This window comes from Haliotis rufescens, unplaced genomic scaffold (assembly GCF_023055435.1).
Source record: "Haliotis rufescens isolate VD_foot unplaced genomic scaffold, xgHalRufe1.0.p SCAF_54, whole genome shotgun sequence".
Lineage (NCBI taxonomy): Eukaryota > Metazoa > Mollusca > Gastropoda > Lepetellida > Haliotidae > Haliotis > Haliotis rufescens.
In genome coordinates this window covers 662,565-688,817 of record NW_025964268.1, presented here as the reverse complement: position 1 = coordinate 688,817, position 26,253 = coordinate 662,565, and the positions used below count along the sequence as shown (strand labels likewise).

The 26,253-nt window shown below is 37.9% G+C and overlaps 1 protein-coding gene across 11 annotated transcripts in view; it reads right to left on the bottom strand.

The window, feature by feature from the left end:
• LOC124138482 (clathrin interactor 1-like) overlaps positions 1-23,917 on the bottom strand; it is a 43,387-nt gene extending 19,470 nt beyond the window's left edge. For 9 of the 11 annotated variants that reach the window (XM_046505139.2, XM_046505141.2, XM_046505140.2 and 6 more), the window contains exons 1-8: positions 23,731-23,917; positions 17,356-17,557; positions 12,629-12,767; positions 11,991-12,125; positions 9,067-9,229; positions 7,670-7,985; positions 2,177-2,339; positions 417-489 (exon numbers count right to left, since the gene is read on the bottom strand). In XM_046505139.2, coding sequence (XP_046361095.1) covers positions 417-489; positions 2,177-2,339; positions 7,670-7,985; positions 9,067-9,229; positions 11,991-12,125; positions 12,629-12,767; positions 17,356-17,557; positions 23,731-23,762 — 1,223 coding nt within the window. In that variant the 5' untranslated portion in view covers positions 23,763-23,917. The remainder of the gene's footprint in view (positions 1-416; positions 490-2,176; positions 2,340-7,669; positions 7,986-9,066; positions 9,230-11,990; positions 12,126-12,628; positions 12,768-17,355; positions 17,558-23,730) is intronic. The other 2 variants (XM_046505144.2, XM_046505146.2) reach the window with 1 other exon arrangement.
• Positions 23,918-26,253: the final 2,336 nt, after the last annotated feature.

Here is a 26,253-nt window from a genome sequence, read left to right as displayed (position 1 = left end):
AGGAGACCGTATACATCTGAGAGACCAAGTTTTATCACCCGTTGTTATGTACCAGTCAAGGTTAGAATGTGTGTGTAGAGTCTTAAGGAAGCAATTTATTAGATTGTTCAGGATTTCAGCTGTTGCAGGAAATTAATCATGTGGGTACATGAATAGCAAAACTATCCATTATTATCTCATTTTCAGTCACATCTAGAGTGAAAAAATTATGATGGCAAAAATAACAAAAATGTTTTATATATAGGACATACTGTATGGGGGAAAAAAATCATTGCATTTTTATTTTCTAACAGTATACATACAAGTTTTTCAGCCGTTGTACATTCAGCTGACTCTAGTACAAAACATGTTTTATGATCGAGACAAATGTCACGTTTTCATGTACGATCTACTGATGGCTCATGATGGTATCTTACCCTGTGGGAGATGAGACTGTTCCTCCATTTTGAAATTGCGCAAAGTCACCGAAATCAGCTGGTTGACCTGGTGCTGAAAACAGGTACAAGTAGAATGTGTTTTTACTCACTGAAACATGTTTTTTTACCACCTCCTTTTTTTGATACAATTGTTCAAGTCATTACTACAAATGTCCTTGCAAATCCACAAAACAATAATTGCAAATTATAGCCTGGAGAGATAATGATAACATGCAGAAATATTCATTAGCTGTAGAGTCTTGGTGGGAAACAATCACTACTTCTTTGACTAAGACTAAGTCCAAATCGTTTCCATGGAAACAGAGAAATTATAAACATGAAAAATAGAAAAATATGAAAAGGCAATAGTTGAGCATGTGGTCATTGCACATGTATAGAACCATGCACAAATATTCATTGGTTTGATAGTGGAGGCTCAGAAACGAAGATTAGAGTTATTTGAGGCTATGTTGAAATTGTTTCCATAGACACAAGAACAAATAGTTTGGAAATAGATTAAAAGAGCGTAAGGCACCAGTTAGGTTTGGAATAGGCTGGGAATGCATAATGAAGCTGTGAGTGAGAACTTGAATGCATGGTGCTGTCAGAAAGATTCCAAGAAGCAAGTCTGGCCCAGAAAAAACATGGGCAATGAAACCTCACATTGATATCAGATCTTTTACATCCTTACATTATCTCGGAGTAATTAGCTGACAATCCCTTCTGAGAAAAAGATAACCCCGAACGAATTTTGACCACCCAATCTAACTGAAGGATGTGTATGGAACACCAGGGATCCGTTCAACAAAGTGATCTCAGTGCTAAGACTGCCGAAAGTCTATTTAGAAGTATGAGAGTTACGATCATCTTAGCGCAACCATCGCTTTGTGGAACTGAGAGCAGGCCTATAGCTGACAACCCCCAGTCAATGACAAGTAGTAGAAAAAAAAGATGATATACCCCCAGTGTTGTATAGGTTGAAGATTGCGCCGTGAGGTTCTGTTTCCAAATGGCAAAATAATCATCAGTGCCCCCAAAATAACACAAGACCATCAGACCCTGATTTAATTAATTCTTTCAGAAAATTACTTAACAGGAGACATGAGTCACTTAGTGTCAAATATTTTTTCCCAAAATGCAACAACATAACACTTCTCATACAATTCTGAAATACCAAATTGCGCAACTGATTGCACCAGACGGGTCTCCTATATAAATGGAACCAGACACATCAAGCCTAACACAGAGCTGGGTTGACTTCACGTTATGTTGCCAGTTCAAACTGACAGCTGCTTGATTACATAAACGGCCCAAAAATCTTGCAACGAGGGAAATTCTAGGACGATTTTTGTATTTTCAGTGTTTTCAATGCCAAAATTGAATTCATGGTTTTTTTAAGACAGCTGTTGAAATTTAAAGTGTTTTCAAGCCCTGTGTCGACCCTGTGACATAAAGCATCACAGATTGAGTAGTGATCAAGTGTTCAGCCATTCTACTGATCACATTAGATTTGTTGGTTTGTTGCTTAACCATGTTGACACTGAACTCAGCAATATAATGACTGCGTGTATATAATCAAGTCTAAACCAGACAATCCAGTGATTGATATTATGAGCAATGACCTATGCCTTCTAGGTTACAATGATACACAATACACACTGTCAGTGAGTTTGACCACCCGATCCATGAAGCCGCTACTCCCTAGGTTGCTGGGGACCAATCAACCTGGAATATCCACAGGGTTATCAGCTTCCACTTACACTGAGGTGTTGCTGCTGCCCTAGGGTTAAATTCATCAAAACTTCCATTTGCATTTGCACACTGGTATCCACTGAAATCAGCAAATGAAGAATCTCCCGTCTTCTGTTGAGGTCCCATATCAATAAGACTAGGTGCACCGTCTACATTATTACTATTTACACTCTGAAAGAAAAAAATAAATATATATATCATTATTACTTGAAAACTGCTATATGTATATATTTACAGAAAACATTTCTAGTACTATCATTCAGATAAATACTAACAATCCTTTTTCATATCATTTGCAAATTTCAGGTAAAACGTATAAACAATTCTTTCAGGTAAGACCTGTAAAATGATTCTTTATACTCAATCTTATCCCACAAAACTAGAAAATGATGAACTAATATAATTTGAACATAAGGCCTTAAAAAATGCTGGTTGCTAGACTGCCTGACAAAGGGAAACTGTTAATAGAAGAAGAAAAGACACTTTCGCAAGTAAATGAACGTGGATAACTGTTTTCGCAATTAGGTGAAATGAAAAACAAGAAATTTTATCACTGTTGTTCATAAGAAATAAATAAAATAAGTTCTAACCAAAAAAAATCCCAATCAATTATCTTTTGGTATTTTTTCATAATCATACTCCTGTGATTGTGTGACCTACAAGCTTGTTCTGCATTCATCAGTGGCAGTACTAAAAGGGTTTTTCCGACTACCTGCATTGAATTTTGAGCCAAACAATTCTTAAAACCTTAATAATTATTAATAATTATTAATTACAGAATTCATGACTGATTCTTTGGAAGGCAATTGGAATCACCCAACATCAACAATTGATGATCAATGAAGTCCTCTAACTGGAACACAACCAACATGATTAACACTGAAACCTAATCTGAAGATTAGGGCCAATCATCCATTATTTCACTCAAGGCACACATTCATAATTATATCAGTGAGTTTCTACTGTTGTTGATAAAGACCAAACGAGAATCTGTTGTCATTAGTTACACATGGCATGCTGGGAAGGTACACATTGACATATTAATCAATACTGCACTTGCCAAGTGGTAAATGAAGCCATGAATTTCCGATGCAGAACTGCATTTGCAACTAATATGAATTATCTATGAATAACATTCACAAGTAGATTAATCAATATTAGCAGGGATATAAAAGAGGCTGTGAGAACTATCTCAACATTTCCAGTACCAAGTGGGACGGGCATTGGAGACATCAGCTTTACATCTGCATCATAAGTGTGATCAGGGCTGTAGTTTCAGGATTTATCTAAACCTGCTCAGAGGCTGATATTCTGCCCCAGTCTGCAGAAAATGTTATTAAAAATTCTAAAATTGGAATAAAAATTATATACTCAACAACAAAAGTTCCTGCGACACCAATATTTTAGTGTATTTTTCAAACAAGTAAAGTGTGGTTTTCAATATTGTAGTACATGTATGGAATCAAGTCACAAAAACACAACTGCTACAGAAAAGCATGCATTCCATGTAAAAGTTGACTTTTATGCAAGCCCCATGCATTTCACTACCCAAGAATGGGTATAAAAGCATGTGCGTTAACGGCTTTCCATATGCATTGTTTAGCATCGTGCTGACAACAACCACTCAGAAAAACAACAAAATTATGCAATTATTCAACATTACGAAATGCCACGCCTGTCTGAATATGAGCGACTGCGAGCCATTCGTATGCCTGAAGCAAGATCGAGTCAACGTGATGTTGCAAGAGAATTTAATGTCCACAGAAACACCAATTTGTGTTTATGGCAACGTTGGCAACAGACGAATGCAGTCAGAGACCATCCTTGGAGTGGCAGGCCACGCATAACCAATAATCGACAAGTCAATTGGATTCGAACAACACACCTACGAAATCGATTCCAGCCAGCAACAGTGACTGCAAGAAGCATCCCTGGCCTTCGACGAATATCTTCACCAACCGTACATCGGGATTGTCGCCAGACGTCCCATTTTGACAGGAAACCACCGTCAAGCATGTGCAGGTGCAGGTACAGGTGTGGACAGCGTCTACGCTTGACGGCCATGCAATTGGGACAAGTTCTATTCACTGACGAGTCTCGTTTTCACATCATGATGGATTTTAGTGTACCGACGTCGAGGTGAACGCTACGTCAATCATTGTGTCATGGAAGAAGATCGATTTGGGGGCGGCAGTGTTATGGTATGGGGTGGGATTACAGCAAGACAGAGGACCCGTTTGATAGTGGTAGAGGGAAATCTCAATGGACAGCACTACCGCAACGAGATCATCAGCCCTGTTGTTCTACCGATTTTGCGTCATCATGGCCCAGGCATTACCTTTCAACATGACAACGCCCGGCCTCATATTGCTTGACTTGTTCAGGATTCTCTTCAACAAAACAACGTGAATGTCATTCCCTGGCCGGCTCGCTCCCCTGATCTCTCACCAATCGAGCACACATGGGATGAGATGGATCGGCGACTTCGACGTCAACCACGTGTTCCAACTGACACTCCAGGAACTTCGAAACATGCTCCAGCAGATATGGACAGATAACCCACAGGACGCCTGGTCCATTCCATGAGACAAAGATGTGTTGTTTGCATCGCAACCAGAGGTGGACACACACGCTATTGATTTGTAAATTGACATTTTGGCATGTTCATGGTTTTTTTATGATATCACACATTTTCTGAAGTCAGTATTGCAAATTAAACCATTTGAACACTTACAGGAGTCTTTTATCTGTTGCGAACCGAAATTGTTTCAGATTTGGTAAAAAACATAACTATGCATTAAATCTTATTCAATATCACAGGAACTTTTGTTGTTCAGTATATATCATCTCCTAAAAGAAGTACAGCATCATGAAATATAAATGTTGTGAACGGTTGTCAGAAGAAAGATCAACTTTGAAAAATGACTGCCAGAGATAGAATGCCACAACAAACCCCAACCATTGCATGTGGATCATGCCATTCATCCAAGCACGTAGGTAGGGGGTCATTCATGATTTTGAGACTTCAGACATAGTTTACTTACTCCAACCAGTCCTTATTTTATCCTCTAAATGCCGAGCTCCAAGCCATTACACCACGGAGGCGGTCAGTTACCTCTAATTTTTTATGGGTTACTTGGGACCTACATCGATTATCGTAACATTCGGAATTTATTAGGAATACAAGGAATTTAAGCTTGACTTGTGTTCATTCCAGACACACTTAATATTGTTAACAAGCCATGGTACATGATTATGATAGTTCAAGCACAATGTATTTCAGATTGCAGTACATCGGATACCTTCCACCATTTTCCTTAGTACCATATTTTCTTGAGTAAAGTTCGCACCCATGTATAATGCGCATCCCCCTCTAGCGGGTTCAATATTTTGGAAAAAAAAAAAATTCGAATAACAAGCGCAGAAAAAAAATTACACCGTACCCCTTTAGCGAAGTCCGGCAAACGAACGGGTGATGAGAAACTTCGTCAGTACAAATTCGAAATTTGAGATAAAAAATCACCAGACATGTTTATATACCGTTTTAATTGTATTTTTCGTTCTGCTAGGCATTGTTTTATATCCAGGGATTAAGATTACCTTGTGTATTTTCTCGTAAACTAAGCCGGACACAGCAATCAGCTGTACACACGTTTTCTTGGAATCGACCGTTGATTCGGTCAAGACACACCCAATGATATAACTTTAAAGGATTTTAATGCAAGGATCGGCAAAAATTGTATCTGAAAGTGAAACTAATTTTTTATCAGGAATAATATATTCCAATATCTTGTGAATTTAGATGCAGCTTTTACTAAACATATTTAAAACAAGCATGAAATACTCACATCCCCCGCCAATATGACATGTCAGGTGTGTGCAATGCATTAGCTCCTGTGAACTATGTTCACTTGGCCTTTTTGTAAAGAAATATAGTACGTTTTTCAAGATCTGCTCCGGAAACGAGGACTACCTCCATTTTCAGTCTAAATCAAAGTCGTTGCCATGGAAACTCGAAAAATAACTTTAAAAAAAAATCCAAAACTATCCAAAGGCACCAGTTCACCACTAGACCTATCAATGTGCAAAACATGGTGAAGAAAAATGGTACGGTTTTCAAGATCTGCTCCGGAAACGAGGGCTACTGCCATTTTCAGTCTAAATCAAAGTTGTTGCCATGGAAACTCGAAAAATATTGTTTTTAAAAATCCCAAACTATCAAAAGGCACCAGTTCACCACTAGATCTATCTATGTGCCAAGTTTGGTGAAGAAATATGGTACGGTTTTCAAGATCTGCTCCAGAAACGAGGACTACCGCCATATTCAGTCTAAATCAAAGTTGTTGCCATAGAAACTCGAAAAATAACTTTTTTTTAAATCCAAAACTAATAAAAGGCTCCAGTTCACCACTAGATCTATCTATGTGCCAAGTTCGGTGAAGAAATATGGTACAGTTTTCAAGATCTGCTCCGGAAACGAAATGTGACGGACAGACGGCACCCATTCCTATATCCCCCTTCCATTTCGTGGCGGGGGATAATAATAATAACCCTAAGCGAAGCAGCTGATCACTATTGCCGGGTATAATTTTTACATGGAACCAGTCTGACCAGTCACCGTCAAGGCTCCCGTGCACATGATCGCGAGAATTACATGTTGACATAGAATCGTCCAACAAAAACAAATATGACTTTTAACGAGTCAAAGTATGGCATTTATGATATATGTATCCATTCTCTGTCAACTAAAGTTTGTTTCAAGGCGTCAATAGCGGTAATCTGACCGTGGTTGCTGTTAATAACGGTGAGTTGTGCGATCTTCTGATCGCTTCACACATGATTTCGTTGAAATTAATTAAAACAATATTAAAAGGAATTTTGAATAAAATTAATGAAATAAGTTACAAACATAAGTCCAGATATACAAAGAACACTTTTTATAGCCAGACAGTGTAATTACATGATTAATTTGCGTACTTCAGTATTGATTTGTTGACATGGTATTTCCGGTGTTACGTGCTCACGGTAATGTCTTTCCATGGGGGAATAAACATCAAAACTCATTATTTCGTGTATAATGCGCACCCCCTTCTACACAGCTGTGTTTTTTGGAAAAAAAAGTACTAAATTAACACTAGTAACAGGGAGTTTGGGATGGCTTGCCACACATTCTAATCCTAATAGAATGTAAAATACTACATGATTCTTGAAATGTGGCCCTGATGCATGTAACTGATGAGGCTGCCATATACAATTATAGAAGTTTTATAGAGTTATGTTTCGTAGTTGATGTCTTATTTTTTATGTTAATGAATTGCTTTGATATTCAAGTTTGTGGTTTAATCATATCATACCATACAAGTGCAAGCAGGGTCATTGTTACTGTTTATTTCAAGCTTCATCTCCCTATTTTTCAAAAGACTGGATTAGAAGCTTCAAACAAATATGGCTGACAGCTATCTGGTATAAAGTGTATCAAAACAAAAGTAATTGTGACTTACCACTGAATCTGAATCTTTGCCCAAACTGCTTGCAGCTCCGAGATCAATTTTCTTTGCTTGTCTTGATCGTCTATTTGTCGTAATTTTTTCTGTACGTGTTGTATGAGTTCTTTCAACTGATGTAAATTCATTTTCATCATCATCTTTATATTCATAACGATCACGATCCCTTGGACGGTCTCGATCTTTCTCACTGTAATCATCATCATGATCAAGGTCTCTGTCTCGTTCTCGTTCTCGGTCTCGGTTCCTCTCTTTGTAGTCGTCATAGCGACTGACTTTGTCGTCATAGCGACTTCCCCTATCATCATCATCACTGAAAGTAAAATCATATTTTGTTTTCATTAAATTGAAGAACAAGGAAGTTCGTTTTCATGTTGCTTTGAAAACAGCGAAGGAAAAGGACACTTTTAGTCCACCAGTCCTCATAATGATGACATACAGCAAAACCCTCAAAAATGGCACATTTCTACTTGTCCTAATGATACCATAACTACTGAGAAGTTGTGCAAGGACTATAGGACTTATGCCAGTTTCTATTGCAGGAAAAGTATTACAGTCATATCACAGTGAGTATGTTCAATGTGGTAGAGAAGTCAAGAGTAATGCCAGCCACAGATATGTACCACTTTGGTGAGACCCATGAACAAGGGTACAGCGCTGACAAAACCAGAATCTTAATCAAGACAAATATGTGACGTGAACCCATGATTTCCATATCGTGCTACAAGGAACTGACTCAACACGGGGAATTGCGGTGCCATGGGACGACTGGGCCACCCATGTTACTATGTAATAGAGCAAACCCCCCTTTACCTGTTGTATTCGAATAGTACTCATACTTGTCACCCCAAATGTCATAGAAGTGGGAATATGTTTATACCACATTCACAAATAAACTTTCCAGAGGCATGGAAATAATTGAATCTGGAACTGACAAAACAGTGGCTTTTTGCATGTGGAACAATACACAATTATAGACTTTATATGAGCTCAACACCTGTTTTTATGGACATGAACAAAAATCTAATTGGTCTATTATATAATAAAGAGAAAAAAGCACACTCAACATATCAAACGATGTTATAAAACAATATATAAAATAACATTAGGAGGTACAACAAAGGGAGACATCTGATTGGCTCAAGTGAATACCATAATTATCAGACATCACTTGGAGTCAATTTGTGTTTCTGCCAAACAACATGTGACCACTTCTCAGCCAATAAATATGGTGGAAGTCTTTGCATTATTTTATAACGTGGATTGTCATTGTCATTGTGACCTCTAAAATCCCCTTGCTTCTTATTTGTCAGTTGTTACAAGAAGTATATTAAGATCAAGGTGACCTATTCTGCCTCAGAATCTCCATGGTGAGGATGAAGAGGCTGACTTACTAGAAGTCTGGTGCTTCTGCTCCCCCTCGTCGGCCCGTGACTTTGTTCCATACATCCTTGACCCTGTCTACTGCTTCGATGGCGATGGACTTCTTTCCGCCGCCCCAGTCATCGATGTCATCAAGCTTTTTGGTCCTGCGTGGCTCTTCCTCATACCGGTCACCTAGATAGGTAATGCATCTACACTAAAACCTTGTTAATCCAGATGGCACCTTTCCAAGTTTAATGAAGCCTGTTACATTACCAGGATGGAAATTACCTTAGAATGTCTACTAGATGGCTGCTGCTGATTTGTCTGGAGTCATTGTGTGGCTACCTATTGTGAAAACTTCATGACTGAATCTATTTCAAGTACCAAACCTTTTGGATGTTGATCTTCAAAATTCAACTTATACCCCAGGGATTTACCAGGCTAGAAATCCTGCTTCCTACATGCATCAAAATTGAAAACAGACGCAAACAAAACACAGAGTGCATCCACTGTGATGCCAAAAATATGAATGCATGTTTATGAATAAATGCTTTGTCATAATTTGGCTCTACTTAAAAATTTAAATTCTGAATGTAATCATTTACAAAATACCACATACAGTCTAATGCTTCATAACCTTCAAGTGCACATAGATTTGTCTCAGTTGGTGAACTCCATGTTTATTGTTAACAATGGGCCTCTCTGCATCGGTGCATGCCCAATCTTACGTCACTCGTGGCAGAGTACCATTTTCAAATGTTTTATCATTTGTCTGGGACTCCTCAATCCAAGGCTTTGAGTCTCCTGGACCCCAAAACAAATAAGCCGGGTAAATCCCTGATACCCCATAAAATAGTTTGATGAATAGTCTGATATTTCAAGTGAAATTGCTGTCTAAATGGGTTACACAAATCTTTTGACAAATCCTTGAATCAAGACCACAACATGATAGATAAATGTTTTCAAGATCCCTGTGTAGACACACTGATCCACAAACACACACATGCTTACTCCATTTCATTAACATTTGATCAATACTTCTCTGTGTCAATATCTGAGCTCACCTAAACAGAAGGTGAACTGTCAAGTCCAAGTTCAGTTTGAACAAGTCTGAACATGGCTCTCACTATCATTTCAGTATAATCATATGGACTATTTTAGCTGAGGTTACTAAACTGAACAGAGTTTTACGAGATTTGGGCTTCAGATTTTTGGCAAAAGTCACAGACTGCAAATTTGGCTTCTCTTTCACCACCTAGATTCAGACAGTTTGATTTTAACAAAACTTATCCCAGGTATAACAAATATTTCTTCAATGGTACTCTTATTTTGGTGTTGAGTCCATGGAGCTCTTTGTTTTTTCTTTACCCTAATAATTTAAGAAAAAGAAACTTCCACATCACCATGTGTAAATTACTACCACTCATGATCAAAAGAAAAACAAATTTGAACAGCATTGCATGTATTTTATTGATATGGTAAATACAATCGAAACTATTGATATTCCTAACTGAAATCGATTATTGATGGGAAACTGATTTAACAATCGATTTATTGACTTTAAGTGCTTACCAATATAAATATATATATATTTCTATTTATCGTGACACCCCTATCTATTAGGCATTCAAGAATGTTCTTTTGTTCAGTTTTCAATTTTTTAATCGAGAATTTGCCAAAATATGTTTCATAGATTGGTCGCTAGTTTGAAACTAGTGCCGTAAAACATGAGAAAGCTGCCTTCTGATCGGCAGCTAATATCGACTTCTTGTCGTTCAAAGGTTCACAAAGTTCACTGATAATGGGATGTCCTTAGATCTTTGTTTAGTAGTAGTGATAACTAAGATCTGACTTCAATGAGATTGTGCAGAGAGGTTTTGTATTGGAGTAAAAGAATACGCCAACATTCATAACACACATGCAAACCTGACATAAAAAGGCAGTACAACTTGCTCAAAAATCACATCTAACAATACACAAGTAACAATCAGGCAGGCATGCTCAGGCGAACAAAAAATATTTCATGACAAAATCTCATGAAGCTCTGTAGCTTGCAAGGTCATACACAAGTCATAAATTTTCACCTATATCATGTCATTTTTTATTCACTTTTATGTTGATATTATGGGTCAAGTACTGAAAATATGAGTTATTCCCCTTATAATGCAGAACTTGTGGTATCGACAAAAATAAATCGGATTTCTATCATGTCCGTCCATGAAATCAATTTTGAAACCACAATTGCTGGGATAATATATATACAAAATTTATGTCCCACTAGATTAGGATCAATATCAAGGTCATATGTCAATAAGGTAGTGATATGATGTGAAATGGGGTTACCGGTTTACATGGCTTTCAAGATTATTGCACTTACATAGCAACCATGTATGCATAGTTAGTGGCTGCTTGTACTAGTGCTAGTCCACTGAGATAGCACCCCATAGTTTAACATGGATACCCCACTCAGACATAGTACACTGACCCTGAGCTGACCAGTCCTTGTTTTATCTCCTAAATGCCAAGCGCGAGGCAGGGTAAGAAGTACAATAATTTAATGTGTACTCTGAGCAGATGCTTTACCCACTACACCATGGAGGCGGTCAGGATAGCATTGGTGGAAATTGGTTCCAAATATTGAAATGGTTCCACCAAAATCATAATTATTGGCCTCTCTATGTAAGAATCACATAAAGCAGAACTGTAATGTTGTTCCATTACGGTATTCCCAGCCAAGTTTTAACAGTGCCAACAATATCAGGGCTGGTGACCCCAAGAATTGCAGCAAATCAGAATTAATCCTTCGACAACTGAATCCTGGTCATCGGCATGACAACCAAAGTATTAATCAGGAGTGTTTCCATCGCTCTGGAAGTACTGCAGCAGGTGCTTCAGTAGGAGAATCATGCTAAGCCATGCTGACTACAACCTAGGCTTACATTACAACACTTACTGTAGGAGTTATAACCTGAAGTATCTCCTGACACGCCCACAAACTTGTCCTTCGTCTTCTTGGCCTTCTTCCTCTCCTCCCTGATCTTGTCGTCGTCCTGGATGAAGCCTAGCAGATCCTTGCACTTGTGGCGTACTAACAAAAAAACATGTTGGTGGCATCAGACATTGATTCTAAACCCACACAACTCTTAAATACAATCCCAAACTTACAAAACTGATAACCCAACCAACCTGCCGATCATGAGTGAGTGAGTGAGTGAGTGAGTGAGTGAGTGAGAGTGAATGTGAGTGATATGGTTTTATGCTGCTTTTTGCACTATTCCAGCAATATCACAGTGTGGACACTAGAAGTGGGCCCAAATGGTGCCCAAGTGGAGAATCCTGGCCTTCCGCCTGACAAGCGATCACTTTTTACCACTTGGCTACCCCTCTGCCACCACTGATTACAGGACCAATAAAGAGGATTAATGCTTAGTTTTACATTATGGCACTGAATGTAAGGTCAAAATCCCTTTTGAAATTTAGAAAAATAAGAACTTCATAAAATACAATGATGTTTTGGACAATTTGCATGCCGAGAGCACAGTCTGCAATCCGAGATAAATCTGATGTTGTATGCCTGCGTCTACTACCCACCATTCAGTCCCTGGTCCTTGCCATTTTCATCCGAGAAGGTGTAGTTTTCCAGCGCCCTCAGGTCGTAGATGTGTTCTCTGGAACTGGTAACCACACGTTCTGAGCCGTTCCGCACCAGGTACGTCAACAGAATCAAACTCTGAAAATGTTGAACACAAATCTGAGTCAACTCCAGATTTAATGCCCCTGTGCTAAATTATCCTCCATTATCAAGGGTATCATATCACGTGATCACGTACACGTGAACCTTGACGGTGACTGGTCAGACATGTTCCATGTAAAAAATAATACCCGGGAATAGCGATCAGCTGCTTCGCTTAGGGTTATTATTATTTTAAATATGTTTAGTAAAGGCTGCATATAATTAAGAAAATAATGGAATATATTATTCCTGATAAATAAAATAGTTTCAGATACAATTGTTGCCGATCCTTGCATTAAAAATCTTATAAAGTTATATCATTGGGTGTGTCTTGACCGAATCACCGGTCGATTCCAAGAAAACGTGTGTACAGCTGATTGCTGTTTCCGGCTTAGTTTACGAGAAAATACGCAAGGTAATCTTAATCCCTAGATATAAAACAATGCCTAGCAGAACAATAAATACTATTTAAACGGTAAATAAACATGTCTGGTGATTTTTTATCTCAAATTTCAATTTGTACTGACGAAGTTTCTCAGCACCCGTTCGTTTGCCGGACTTTGACGAAAGGGTACGGTGTAAATTTTTTCTGCGCATAATATTCAAATTTCTTTTTTTAAAAAATATTCAACCCGCAAGAGGAGGGTGCGCATTATACATGGGTGCGCACTATACGGTACATTCTATTATGACAAATACTCCAAACCCATTCGTCACCAAAGCTTTCAATCAATCAATCCTCATTCATGGTACTGATGAGACCAAAGGCCATTAGTACATTATCTGGTGCTTGTTACATAACTTTCAGAAGTGCCCATCTCAATCAATATCCTTGTTATTGATGAAGCACAGGATTTCTCCCTCAAGTGTAATCTCATTGGACAGCCATATAAATCAGCATATCTCCCGAACAGAAATCAACCCCTGACATGCTGAACTTTTAGTGTATTTCTATGTATCTCAAGTTAATAACACAGTTTCTGATAAATCTGACAACCAATATAGCCATGTATGACTGGGCTGTTCATATGTACATTTGTATTAAATTATGCAGGAATAAACATGTTTAAAACATGAAGATGAGAACAGATCATATCAGGAAGGGATAAGTACTCCTTTCACACAACTATTAGGACTAGTATCAGAGTTTTCTTTACATTGTTAAATTGTTCACCACATGGATTTAATTAGCAGTTAATTACAAGACTCATCCGGGGTCAACCCTTGGCGATTGACCTTGATAAGGGCCACTAATCACGCAGCTTCCCGGACAGATCAGGAGGTATCACATGTATATTATCAGAATAGAATTCTCAGTTACAAGTAAGATGCTATCTACAATACAATTAACAGCCATACTGTTTTGCATCCCAAAGGACATGCAATGGATATTATTTGAGTCCATTCCCAATTTGAATGAGTAATGGACCAAATAAACCCCTGTAAACCCCTGTTTTAGCCATGTATAACAAGACTAGGGGTGACTAATGGGGCAATTGTCACTATTGCAATTGTGTTGCAATAGTACCCTGCACTAATGCAATAGAATGGCGATAGTTGTCAACTATGGCAATAGTACTGCAATAGTAGTAAACCAACTTTAAGGCTTGATAATAATATTAATCAATGTAATAGAAATGAATAAAGTATTGCTGACAATCTCAAAGATGGCAATTTTCCTTCCTGTTACTACCCAAACCAAAGGAAAGTGATCTAAATCTGAAGTTGTGTGATCCTTGCTAACTAACCCCACAGGCAGGTTTGAAATTCGCATAATATACATATTATTTATAGCTACTGTATTCGACGTAATAAGCGCCCCACTCTAATAAGCGCCCACGGCGATATTTGCTAATATGTTGGCTTGTGAACAATCCCAATTAGCACCCCTTCCGATTGATCAATGTACACAAGGCGCATATATGCACCCTTAATTATGGGCAATTAAATTCTGGAAAAATACATCGGTCGGATATAAACATTTCAGGCTGTCAGCATAAACCACGAAATTTACCTTTCAACTTCTGATTTTTTCACACAAATAATATTTTAATAAGAGCCACCTATTTCTATTTTTGAGAGAGCCCTGGGCGCTTATTAAGTCGAATACGGTAATTGCAACTATTGAAACTATTGATTGTTATGTATACTAACTGTGAAACCACCATGGTAGGTCATAGGACTATCGTAGGGCAAACAATTGTGATAGTTTGATATATTGTTACACTCCTAAACATAACATTCAGAGCTCCTTGAACATGTTTCAGAAGCCAAAGTCACAGACATACACCACTACTTCTTATAATCCCTCAGCTTGTGACACAGCAGAGGCAGTGAGTCATGTTAAATTGGTCTAGATTGGTTGTCGACGTAATTGAGTACGAAAAGGTGTGTTTCAAGATTGTCACAACTCTTTTCATTCTTTTGTCTTAAAGCAGAAACAAATGTCTGTCAAACAAGAGTTTACCTCAACCTGGGCCTTATATTGGGGAATTCTCAAAAGAATTATGAATACTGTATTCGACGCAATAAGCGCCCCGCTCTAATAAGTGCCCACGGCGATATTTGCTAATATATCGGCTAGTGAACAATCCCAATTAGCACCCTCCCGATTGATCAATGTACACAAGACATATTTATTCATGTATAATATGCACTCGTGTGTTATATGCACCCTTAATTACGGGCAATTAAATTCTGGAAAAATATATCTGTTGAGTATAATACGCACAGACTTTTCTTTTGTATTATTTCAGGGTGTCAGCGTAAACCACATAATATACGATCTTTCAACTCTTTACCAAAATTATATTCTAATAAGGGCCCCCTATTTCTAATTTTGAGAGCGCCCTGGGCGCTTATTACGTCAAATACAGTAATTGTGATATATTATTCCACCTCGAAGCATTCTGTGGGCCAATACACACATTGTAGCTATAAACATGTCACATAACATAAATACAGCATGTACAGTAGAACATGGATATAACAAACTACAAGGGTTCAGAGAAATCAGTTTGTCATATTTGTTGTTTGTTATATACGTCAAATAGTATCTATTTTACATACATGACTAGTCAAATTACAGGTAAGATTAACATAAAGCAAGTTTTAAGAAGGTTGAATCCTCACCGCTGATTGACTATTATCAGTCAATTATCAGTGACACTAATTGACACTGAGTGAGTGAGATTTTTCATTCTGCTCTACATATACGTCACAAATTAGTGGTATTTGGGCTTGTCGGGATCAAATATCAGTTCGCTATATACATTAATTGGCAAGAGTTTGTTACATACGTTTTATATGATAACATAAGCGATAAATCAGGGATTTTGTAACAATTTGTTGTGATGCAACAATCGCAGCAATCGTAAAAACTGGAATCCCCCCGGGGTCCTGAACTCCTGTAGATTGGTCTGACAAGGGACTCTCAGTTACAGTTGGTGCGGTTCAAGGCCAGAACATGGCTTCTAAGTCTGGTGACATGTGACACACTTGAATTTCCAAAACTTTCGCAGTTGTCATATCATGGACATGCTCAGAAGCCTTTAGCTCATCATACATTCGATGTTAGATTGGAGAAAATCAACCAATGACACACTGAACTTCTAGTTTATTTCTTACCAGAATAGAAACGTCAGATAAGTGTAACATGCTATCAACAATTTTCATTCAAACAGCCAAACTTTATTGTGTCCCCCAAGACTTGCAATGTAACTTACTTGTGTCCCTTCATGTTTTGTATGTGTATACATAGGACACAGCAGTAAAACCATGGACTGAGTCAACAGTCTTTGAAAATCACACTTGTCCGCTAGCCCAAGACTACTAAACTGTGTGGATGGCCAGTGTTTGAAATAATTTCATAACACAAAAAAAGACAGCTGGGCAGGTGACCCATAAATGTTGCATGCCCATCTTCAGGTTACGTCCCCACATTATGACAATATTGAATAGTGTACTGTGTTTTCGAGCCCCTAAAAAAGTATTTCTGTCTTAATATCAATCCAAATACACTGATATTAAGACTAGATTGACCAATGAAAGCCTAGTCACTTCCTCTCATCAATCGTTAATAGTTGATATAATAATGGAATGCCGATGACAGTATGAGACAAATCACATCTAGATTCAGTTGAAAATAATGCAATATAATTCCTGAGAATCTACGAGGAGTTATGACAAAACTGAAGATGTAAGTTGGCTTAAAATTCTCTGCCAGACAGTTGGGCAGGTGAAGGAACATTTCATGAAGCCCGACAGAAAAGTCACCAGCCGGGGAAGGTGGGCAGGCACTTATTTCGGACACCGGCTGAAGACAAGTTAACTTCAATGATGGCAGTCCTCATTGAGGGCTCTAATTCTGAACCAGTTCTCAATGCTTCAATTTTGCTACAAATTGCAACTGAGCAAAACTGATAGAAAATGGAAACATAGTTCCTATATCTGTTTCATTCCAGCTAGCTACAAGGACACATGAAGTAAGGTTTCCACTAGTCTTCTGGACTAGCCTCAAAATTAACCAAATTTCTAAGGCTGATCAATCCATATGTTCTTAATTTTCTAAAAGTTAGTCACCAACCTTGTAGACACGGCGCCAATTCTTCTTGTTGTCATGCAACATCCTCTTCCATAGCATGCCCATCACCTCAGGGAAGTGCTCGTACGTGAATGTGTACTGGGCGACCTCGTTCATCAAGGAGCCGTGTGGACCCCATGCATCATCGTTGGTCGCTTCCCGCACCTTGGCCTCCACTTCACTGTAGTTCATCACCACATTGGTGCTGAAAACAAAGGCAACATTGAAGCTAATTCTTCTCATTTGGGTCACAATTCATCAAGTCTGATTACAGATACAAATTGAAATAAATAATTAAAACCATTTACCAAACCCGAACTTGGAATTGATGCGGTTGTCAATTCAAATTACACCTTGAGCTTCTGCTGGTGCTGTGTTACTACTACGAGAGCGTGTCATGAAGGCATTAAAAAACCAGCAGGCACTTATCTTGGATTTCGAAGTAAGTGCCCTTGCCCGGCAAATTGGGAAAACTTGCAATTTTGTTGAAAATTGAGATTTTTTTTCACATAGAATTTTTACATTGCATTCAACTTCAATGCAACAGTGTTGAACTAATCACAAAAGCCGCTTCCTCTATATTGATCCTGTATCAGTATAATACAAGTCACCTCTACAAAACACATAACATGACTTGGGAAATGTTTCATTCCAATTTGGGAATTTTGTAGAGGCACTTGCTGCAGATTTGGGGCTTAATATCAGGGTTAGAAACTGGCACAAGTCCTGTAGTCCTTGCCAAACTGCCCAATAGTTAAGGTATCATAAGGACAAGTAGAAATATGCCATTTACAAGTGTTTTGCTATTTGTTATCATTATTAGGACTAGTGGACTAAAAATGTTAGTTTCTACTGCTGATAATATTGGCCTTGAAGCAGATCTAGACAAGCAAAAAAACATACAACTGAACTTTATGGATAACAACTTCCGCTTTATTGCAATGTTTCGACGTAGGTTCTTACACCGTAATGAAGCTAGTGTGACAACAAACAAGGGATGTGAGGTACATATGGATGAGATGTTGTGATAAACAGCAGATTAACATAGACAACAACAATTAATAGATAACAAGTAGCATAAAGTTACTTGGATGAAGCCAAATGTACAACAAGAATAACAAATAGCACACAGGAAATGAAGCCATAATCATCGGCAAGCTTTGCCAGATATGGCACACTTGACATGAAAAAGAAAGAAGACAATTCTCAGAAAATCCACTTATCCAAATTAAACTTTGCACTGCACCTCTCCTATTACCGTAGTTTAGAAACTGTACCCCCATGAAGTAGAATTCATGAAGTAGTTATAAGTTATAGGTCTCACAAATATTGAAGTAAAAAACATTCTAAGTCCAAAACATGTAAAACTTCATATTTTCTCAGAAAATACACATATCAAAATAAAACTTTGCACTGTACCTCTTCTATTGCTATCAGTATGGACACTGTTCACTACATTTTAACAGAAAAACAGAATTGAAAAAAGTCTTAAAAGCTGTTTTGGTTAAAAATGAAGTGTTTCAGGTCTCCGACAAAAAAATCATCAATTATATATGTCATCATCACATATACTCTTCTGCAAATTGTCCTGATTGTCCTGGCTTACCAAAACTAATCATCTGATTTATTCACTTATGACACAACTCGGGTACGATGACATGCAATCATCCAAGTCATCAAGCCTCTTAAGCATACCGATATGTTGACAGGGACCAGTATTAATCCACAATCCCCATGGGGGCTGGACTTTCTAACTAGCTGCATATTATTTAATTAGATGGTATAGTATAAGGGAAAAGCAGGGATCGACATCAGTATTAGCTACTTAACTCATGGACTTTCAAATTAAGACTTTATTTTTCAAAAAATGGTACAGTGAAAATATTCTGCATACAATTATTACTTTTAACCTTTTAATATGTTAACCACATGTCAACAGAACTCCAGGCAGCTGCATGTTAATTGTTTGCAGAAATCACCATGACCTGATCAATTTAGGCTTATTTGGGTACAACTATGCATTAAGAATGTCAACTCTGCGTAATTTACCAATTTACAGACCTATAATTACTGATCAAATTCAGGAATCACACATACCTGAACTCAACTGCAGAGAATAATATATGAAAAAGTTTTGTTTGGTATTAATAAGACATGTATTTCGCTGTTGTGAACGTATGTGACATGCTACAAACTCAGAGCACACGAACAGATACAAATTTGAAGTTGCATGAAACAGCATCTTCAGCAGAATTATTTTCAACTTTGTTATTTTATGCCGGATTAGGCAATATTCCAGCTATATGACATTGGTTTGTAAATAATGGTGTCTGGACTAGACAATCCAGTGACTGACATCATGAGCATTGATCATGCAATTGGGATACAATGAGATGCACCTGACCGCCCAACCCATAAGTCACCTCATTCGACAAGCATAGTAGCCTTTAATGGCAAACATGGGTTGCTGAAGACCTATTCTAACCCAGATCTTCTTAATGGATTGAGGTGATCAGGCTCACATTTTCAGATTCTCCAAACACAGGTAGCCATGACCAGAGTGGTAAGTGTTCAAACAAAGTGGGTCACTAAGGACAGTGAGTAATATCAGTATTAAATCTATGGTCCTGGCTGCACACAGCAAACATCTGATGCAAACACATGTAACAGCCCACAGGGCAACATTGACATCAGCATGACAATAAGCCTGAGGCTGCAGTCAGTGGAGACTAGAGAACCTACATCACTCAACAAAACCTCACAACTGAGGATATGAAGAATTACATATTACTGACAACACCAGGAGAGGTTCAGCTGATCACTGGTTGACATAAAGTTGGTGCAGGGATGCAACTTATGACCAGCCCCTAGCCTGGGTCAGTCAGTCTGATGTAAAGGTTACCTAAGGGCTAGTAGAATTTCAGGCTTTTCAGTGGGTGTCCTACTGTCCTTATATATGTTTTCACAATGGGAAAGAACATGTTTCTGGATGTTGTATCCCTGTTGGTGAAATATTATTAGGCAGGGATTTATCCAGGATTTCAATCTAAGTGCCCTTGGCAGGCAAACTGGGAAAAATTGCTTTGTTGAGAATTGGGAATAATTTTAAGGTTCTCATTTTCCTACATTCAGAGGTATTTTAACATTGAATGTCAAAAATGCATTCAATGCAATAATGTTACACTAGGCATTTAAGCTCTTGCTCGATTATCCTGTTATCAGTGAAATACAAATCACCTTACAAAGCCATAACATCAGTTATTAATACAGTCTGACCCTGTTATCTTGAATGTACCGATATCTGGAACCTATTCCCTAGTCCCCACAGCCTCAATGTAACAAATTACATAAATCTGACCTAATATCTTGAATTTGAGATAAAAATAAATAGCACTACCACAAACCTTGGACTTAGTCGTATCTGCGACTTTACTGCAGAATTTTGTACCTTTATCTCGAAGTTGGTATTTGCCATACTGCCACAATTGAGAACTGCAAATGTGCATTTCACACAGCACTGAGCAATTCTCCACATCATCTGTAGTACCGTATATGTCCGCAGATAAGCCGAATTTTGAGGACCAGAAAAAAGACCTCTCCTAACATCGCTGTAAACGTACAGTGCAATTTGAACACATTTTTCAACCAACTCTTTAATTTGTCATTGAATACATCTGCTGTGTTCTTACTTTCTTGTGCATGCCATCATCTATTACTATGGTTACTTGTGCTGTCTTGGGTGTTCATTGCGAAGTTACAATACGGCCCCGCTAGGTTCAAGATACTGGAGTCTGACTATAACAGCTTGAAATGGGAAATGTTTCATTCCAATTTGGTAATTTTTGTGACATTTGCTGCAGACTTTTGACTGAAAATCGGACTCTAATCAGGTCTAGAGAAATCCCTGTTTGTATTTTGCATTTAATTCAGGAGCGAAGGCAGTCAGGCCCATAGTACAGACATAGTAACAATGACTCAAAATGTACTTCAAGAGTTTAATTTTTCACAATAACCAGTATTTGAAATTAAACATACATGTCATGGATTCCTTGTCATGACCCTGATGCTAAAAACTAAGTCTAACAGAATACCTTGATTCATATTCAACTGAAACAAACTCAAGGACAACACTTAACAAATGCTCAATTTGGAACATGGTCCACATTAACCAGCCCTCTAAGTAGAGACCAGACCCGTGAAGAGCCGGGGAAGAATAGGTCTTCAGCAACCCATGCTTGCCGTAAAAGGCGACTATGCTTGCCGTAAAAGGCGACTAATGGGATCGGGTGGTCAGGCTCGCTGACTTGGTTGATACATGCCATCGTATCCCAATTGCGTGGATTGATGCTCATGATGTCAATCACTGGATTGTCTGGTCCACACTCGATTATTTACAGACCGCCGTCATATAGCTGGAATATTGCTGAGTGCGGTGTTAAACAACAAAACAACCAAAACAAGTAGATACAATTTTGCTGGCCAAATGCAACTTATATCTATGATTGGCGACCTAAATTTATTGACTGCTCACCACTTGGCTACCTAAAAGTAAACATAACTGGCGACAATATCTGTTTAAGATATCTGTTGGCTCTCAAAAACAGAGGTTTGATTACTAAAATATTGCTTTCAGGATCCGCTTGGCCCCCTCACAAAAATAACACACCCTAGAGCGCTGTTAGCTGATTATAAGTGCATCATAATATTTTGCAGGCACATAATTTAACCTTTAAAATCAACTAGTACTAACCGATATTAGTGATAACACAGAGGAATCCCCTAGCGCACCACACCTTAACATCAGGCAAATTTGTTCAGATTACCAGATTTGAACTATTTGCTACAAGATTGAATTAGTCCACATCATGGGTTCATAATGAGGTCCATTCTTGTGTATAGATAAAAACTAAGCATCCAAAATTCATATTTGGTTAAGGCGTCCATAAGATAAAGCAGACTGTGACGTTAGCCATTTGTCTGAATCCTGTGTCTAGATAAAGTTTCTTCGGTCTGCAAAGATGAGCTAATTGAAGTCCATATTATAACACTAAAATCTACTGAAAATGATCTTAGAGACACGTTTGGGCTAGTAGACTCAAAAGTGTTTGATATAGACTGTTTCCAGTAAGTGGTTACTAAAATTTCGAACTTTTCTTATACCTATGATCATAGTAGTTAGCTCCCCATGCTGATGTTATTCCCTGTATTGATGGGAAGTATTGCATACAATCACAAGCAGTATCAATTCCAGGAAGTCTTTACAGTCATATTAATGGTTAGGTAATACATGCATTTCATGAAGAGTCTCAATTTTGATAACAAAGCTCATAGTCGCTTATCATGGAAACATGTTTTAGCATATCTAAATTATCTTATTCTTGTTTACGATCACAAAAATGTTCTCAGAAAATTAATGAACAGCATAACTTTGTTACTTTACAAAATTAGTCTACTCTTTTCAGCAGGAATAGTCATGTTGAATATCAATGGAAAGAGCAGATTTCAAAGACTTAAGAAAAACAAAAATATACATCTGGTTGTCGGTCAAAGCATGAGTCATGAGATAAGGGTTATTTCTATATATATGTGTCAGCGACAGTATTTACATTTATCATAGAAAGGATATAGTCCATTCAAATGTGGATAGTTACATTTGGATTATTAGGATAGTTACATTAGGCCCCTAACGTGATAAATTCATATTTACATCGTTTCATTTTCAAAACAATTTGCCAACACAACAATAAAACACAGCATCTTTGCATTCCTGGTTTGAAACTCCAAAGATCTGTATCCATGTGGGTCAACAACTGTGCCCAATCCTCTTTTTCATGTCACTGTTTTCTATATCATGACACACGTATACCATAAGATCTACGTGTTAGGACATTAAAGTAAACAATTTATTGGAAACTGCTCGTCAACCCAACGGTTCTGTAACGAGATGATGCAGAGTGTTTACAAATTGTCTAGGTGTACACGCCGTTTGATCTTGATCTCAATCATTACTTATAAGTTTAAAGGTTTAATGATCGGCTCACAGAAACAAAACCTTGACTAAAATGTGACCATTGCTACTGGTCAGTTTGACAGATGCTCTGTTTTACCTAAACTGCCCCTCCCCTCTATGAAAACTGTCAAATAATTGATTTGACATTCAATCAGAAATACGATTATTTGGCTGCGATTTATATTAACCACGCGACAAAAAAGAGACCATTTTATTGCAAATGTATGTTTAGCTGACAAGAGTGACATGTCGGTCTCACATATGCTACGTGGACCCCCATATGAGGTCATCAACGCCATGATACAAATTTAGGATACCGGTTGACAACCATCAACACCTTCAGCAAAATTAATACGATATATACTTACACCTTGTCGGTTATTTCACGAAGCTTCCACATTTTGGTTGGTAGATATCAGTGGACCAAAATCTCCAGCCAAAATGGATGGATTTCTATTAACAACCCCGATGATAGTGGATTTTTCGGATGTATTATTTGGCCGGAAATAACCTAACCAACAAGATGGCGTTGTCACGTGATCTGAGCAACCTTCACCTTGAGAAAGCCAGACCCACAAGCACTTCGCTCTCTTACAAAATGAATCCGATGCCTCACCGTCACACAAATATGCGGTCTGATATGAATGTGACGTGACATTATATATTGTTATTCAACTGCCATTAATCACCTTTTCTCTCTAACCACTGTTGACATTCCCACAATTTTTAGGCGTCTTGTGAAAGTATTGGATTTCCCTATATTATTATTAAAGATATTTGTGGTTGGATAAATCCTAAATTGACAACAAATTTGAAATTCCCTTTAGAAAAACCACATTAATGTTTAATGGGAATCTCGTGACATTAGAAAGAAGTAATTTCATCAATTCAATTTGTAAAGACTATCTTTGTTAAAATAATTGATATAGCAACATCTATTTACTTAAAGTTTTATATGACCTACTACATGGGCTAATTAAGCCTCTTCATCAACATTACAAGTGTTTAATATTTGTAGTCCAACACCTCGTCCTTATACTCTCAGTCAACATGAATTATTTAAATTAACTGTTGAATGCTTTTGTGGTACAACACCTCGTCCTTACTTTGAATCAACATTAATTATGTACAGGTGTTGAATACTTCTGTAGCCCAACACCCAGTTCTTACTCTCAGTCAACATGAATTATTTAAATTAACTGTTGAATGCTTTTGTGGTACAACACCTCGTCCTTACTCTGAATCAACATTAATTATGTACAGGCGTTGAATACTTTTGTAGTCCAACAGTCCGTTCTTACTCTGTGTTTGAGTGTCATGTGACTATTCCGGTTTTGTTAGGTTCTGTAACTTCGGTCACCTGTTTAAGTCACTGCTGGAGGCAGTGTGACATTTTGTAAATTGTATTTAAATAACAGTTACTAAACATATATTCCAAATTCTTTAAACACAAAGTCATAAAATGTATGTCGTAGTCATTCGTGGGAAAATCCCATTATTCACAATGACCATAATATAAACACTCTGTTAGGTCATAAATAATTCTTAAAGGCCACACCCATGTGTTAATACCAGGTCGAGCACAACACACACGTACTAAAATGACAACACTATATACAGCTGTATGCCACGTATGGATGACATTTATAGCAGGCTTTGAGTAAAGTTATTGCTTCTTGAGCAAAAATACTTTACGTATACACCCTAACCCCCCCCCCCCCCCCCCCCCACACACACACACCGATTTGTTTTTTTAAATTTAGCAGAATATTAACCGAGATAGTCAGAAATATATAAATTATAAGTGTTAGTTTGACAGATCACTGACATTCCTCATGTTGAACTGTTTCTTGCGGAGCAGTACCTTTGCATCCATTAGTATCATAATTGATGCGTGGTATATTATACACTGGTTTACCGAGGATGGTCATTGGTTGTACTTGCATAACAGGTATGTCGAATCGTGTCAACATCCCCCGCGGCGTGGATCGTACAGATGCCCCATGGCGTGGATCGTTGCTCGTGCAGCTAATACAATGAGCAATTACTGTTTTTTAAAACTTCGATTATTTAAATGCCATCGTGATAGGTTAATTTTGTTATGCTGACTGCGGTGGGAAACGAGGCTGAACCCAAATATACTGTAATATGATATGTCCCGACCTGGTTATTTAGATTATGATAAGTGTTGATAGTTGCTCAGTCATATGGTACTTTGTTGCCTTTTTTTCAGAATGAACACGTAACGATGCTTTGTCGACAGTTTCTCGTCCATATCTTCTAGGCCGCCTTATGGGAATTATACGAATGCTTCTCTCTCTTCCGTTGATTAGTTTAACACTATTTTCGTAAATTCCTCATTCATTGTTGGTATGCATTTATCTGCTTTTAATCATTTATTTATTCATTCAATCATTTATTCAGGAATTCTTTCATTAAAAATTCAACCATTCTTTCATCTATTTATTTGGTTCAATTCTTTTATTCATTCAGTCACCCACTCTTTCAATCATTCATTTTATCGCTAATTCTTTCAAGCATTTATTTATCTTCCCCCAAAATCTGTATTGCTCGACGACGCAGGACGTTGCTAACAATATCAACATTATAGTTTAGTTGATCAAGACTCGTTTATTTACGGACCCCCGTCATATAGCTGGAATATTGTTGAGTGGTGCGGCGACAGAACAAGAACAAACAAACAAACGCACCCTTGACTCGGTCATGTCATATCTTGCATCGTACCTACAGTGCATTTGGTGTTTGTTGATATCAATATTTTGCAATGCTGGTTTTCAACTGGTGCTGACCCGGATTGCAACACCAAGTCCGTATCAGCCTCGTTATCAGCTGAGTGGTTACACGGATGTCCCGAATGTCTCGCTAATCTC